The 3262-nt window shown below is 37.7% G+C and overlaps 1 protein-coding gene across 1 annotated transcript in view; it reads right to left on the bottom strand.

The window, feature by feature from the left end:
* Positions 1 to 2315, bottom strand: part of LOC122793575 (E3 ubiquitin-protein ligase TRIM35-like) — a 623883-nt gene extending 621568 nt beyond the window's left edge. The window contains exon 1 of the mRNA XM_044061741.1: positions 1583 to 2315. Coding sequence (XP_043917676.1) covers positions 1583 to 1990 — 408 coding nt within the window. The 5' untranslated portion in view covers positions 1991 to 2315. The remainder of the gene's footprint in view (positions 1 to 1582) is intronic.
* Between the last annotated feature and the right edge of the window lie 947 nt (positions 2316 to 3262).

A 3262-nucleotide genomic window follows, 5' to 3' on the forward strand; every position in this document is an offset into this window, starting at 1 on the left:
GCGGGGACCCCTAATGGGAGCGGCCGAAAGAAGAATTAGATTCTATATATGTATATTACAGCAAGAAGCAGAGAGTCACCCATGTTCTTTTTAACACACTTGCCTTCAAGTGCAGCGTCAGGTGGTTACTATGCCCAAATCATGTCCTCGGAACAAGGTAAGAAAATGGTAACCAACTCCAAAGTTACTGATGGACTACGTCTCCCAACCCATTTTGGCACAACTTAGCAAAAGCTTGTCTTGAGTTTTCTATTGATTTAACAAATGTTTAGCTGAGAAACAAACGGTTTATCACAGTCCAATAATCTAAAAAAAGTGTACATACTGATGCATGTTAACTAAGCATGCCAGCTAACGGTGAAAGGTCAAGTATTTATTTCTGTCAATGCCCACATACCTATCATTTGTCCCCGATTCTGGCTCAGATTTTAGCCCCATCAGTCTTAATCCCTCCTAAACCTGATGAATTTTAGAGAAAAGTGATGACTTACACTTCAGCGATAATTGAGATCACCGGACTGACACACAGAGCTTTTTCGTGACGTTCGCAATGTTATAGCTAAAGTGCAGTCTACACATGCGCGCTGCTGTCCTAACGTTTTAAGTTACTATCGTTGGTGTTAATGCCATGCTAAAAATTAAAAAGCATATCCTTTAAAATAGTGTTACGTGATTATTACACTTTATTCTACCAACAATTTTAAATTGTCAATTTAAATGAGATTTAAGAAATATATATTTAAATTACTAACTTCAACTGTACGTGTTATGTTTAACACTTCTGATTATTGGCAACGTTAAACCCAAACGTCATTATTTAAAACATATAAACGATATTATCTGTAATTAATATGCCTGTAATGGAAAACGTTGGAATATATAACTATTTAATATTGTCTCTAGAATAACACTGTACAGTTTTTAGTTATTAAATTAATCGATTTCCATGTTTAATTCAATACCATTCCCCTTCCAGAAAAACTGCTATTACAGTGTTGATGACTCGAAGTAGCGATAACTGACTGAAGGTAACTTGCATTTATATTCATAGAGGCGAGCTGCGTTCAGTCCAGTGATTTTCATTATCGCTACACACAATGACCTTAATTACCGTAATTACAGTTAGGCTTTTTAAATGCATATTAATTCTTAACCTTTAATTCCGTCAACGTTTTAAGTTAATAGTAGTAATATTTTGAAGCGTCCCTGATTATTTTTTGGATATGTCCCCAATTTTTCGGCAGCTATGAATGCCAGCGATTTGTACCATATTACATCAAAGTTTTAATTGTCTCAACAGGGCTTGACAAAGCCTCTCCCTGGCAATATATCATTTTTATGGGTTCCAAGATGCTACCCTGCTTGAAAGCTAACCGTGTCAAATGCCAAATAATTCTTAAAGCAACACATAACACAAACGCTACAACCGAGGTCTGAACCTCGATCTCCGTTATATCAATCCAAGAACGTCAACAGACGCAAACTTCATATGCATCATTCACGTGGCGAATACATTACATATTTAATAAGACGTTATCGAACTCTCCAGAGGCGTAGCAAAGCAAATGTAAACTGCTGTTACCCTGAGCTGTTCTGCAGCCTCCTGTAAGGGTCGTATTTTGTGGCTCTCGTGTTTTTGTGATGTCTGACAGACGACACATATTAATATTTTCTCATCCATGCAATACATCTTCAGTTTCTCTCCGTGTAGGCTGCAGATCTCCTCACTACTTTCCCCGTATTTCATTTGTTCCTTCACGAACTTCTCCACAACATTGCTTAGCGTGCGGTTGGTAATGAGATCAGTCGCAGTTGAAATTCCCCGACAGACGGGACAGGCCTGCGAATTTGTTCTCTGCCAGAACGCAACCACACAAGCTCGACAGAAGTTGTGTCCACAACGTAGGGTGACAGCATCTTTAAACAAGTCGAGACAAATAGAACAGAGTAGTTCTTCTCCAAGCTCCGACACCGAATATTCCGCAGCCATCACCGAAACGAGATAAATATGAATGCTGTAGTCGTCTTATTTACTCACTACTGCTCTTCCTTAACAGCAGTCTGACTGATCTCTGTTTTCAACCAATCTCTGTTTAAACTCCACCTCTGTTACTAGCTAGGCAGCTTGAGTCACCATCATCAAGCTGACAACCCAAGGAAGTATTTTATTTTCCCATACTAAAGGAAGTGCCAAGGTTGCAACGCTCATTTCTTTCATTGCCACCCACTGTGCCCGTGTCATCTTCAGTTTAACCCCCTTGTATCAAGTTACTGTAAATTTTGATTTGTAGCTTATTCCATCCAGTCTTAATTTTACTCCACGGAAAGAGTGCTAGCTCTTTCAACTTGCAAAAAAAATGCGGCTTGGTATTCCCCTCAGATCCTGGAATCATAGAAAAAGTACTTTGAACGCGTGATATTTTAGTTTAGAGACCACACCCCCTTTTGCAGGACATAGAAAAGACTCTTCCATATTCAAGGGGATAAAAGCCAACTGGAAACCAAGCCAAGAATTAAACATGTATTCCAGGAAACATACCTCTCAACTGTCCAGATTTTTGCTACATATTTTGGTGTGTTCTTCATACAATTTGTGGATTACTGGCAAACGACACTGAGGATCAAAGTCAATAAATAATGGCACACATTTGAGTTTCAGACTTTATATCCTTCAGAAAATACATGCTAACATAAAACACATTAAACAAGCAACTTTCTAAGTTTATAAGAGCAGTATTTAAAATCTGTCCTTATCATACCTCTGACTCTGAGCAAGGAATCTGAATAAAGTTAGAAATAATAGGAGGACAAAGGCTGAAAAATTGGGACAATGTTTAAAAATTTCTCTTACAACTGTAGAAAGTTGATCGAATAGTAGGTCATGCATTAGCAAGAATTTTCTGAAGGGTATGAAATCTGAAACTCAAATATCTGTCATTATTTTCTGACTTCATTCCTCATTGATTTATCAGAAAATAGGTAAAAATCTAGACATTCTGTGAAAATCTGGACAGATGAACAATCTCATTTTTGGGCATTTGCTCCTACCACCGTTATTTTAGGCTTTGTTCAGATTTCTTCCACTAAGAGGGAAGGGAGTAGCCAGGCATATTTTTTGCATTCTACAGAGTACATTTTTTTCTGAACATTAAAGTCAAAAACACAGTGCCTTCGACCAAAGATAACTCCTCCAAGCAAGTAATAGAAGCTGATTTTATTGGCAAAAAAACGACATGTGTTTTTGACTTTTGGATTTTGTTGT

This window comes from Protopterus annectens, chromosome 2.part0, assembly GCF_019279795.1.
Source record: "Protopterus annectens isolate FY-2018-M chromosome 2.part0, PAN1.0, whole genome shotgun sequence".
NCBI lineage: Eukaryota > Metazoa > Chordata > Ceratodontiformes > Protopteridae > Protopterus > Protopterus annectens.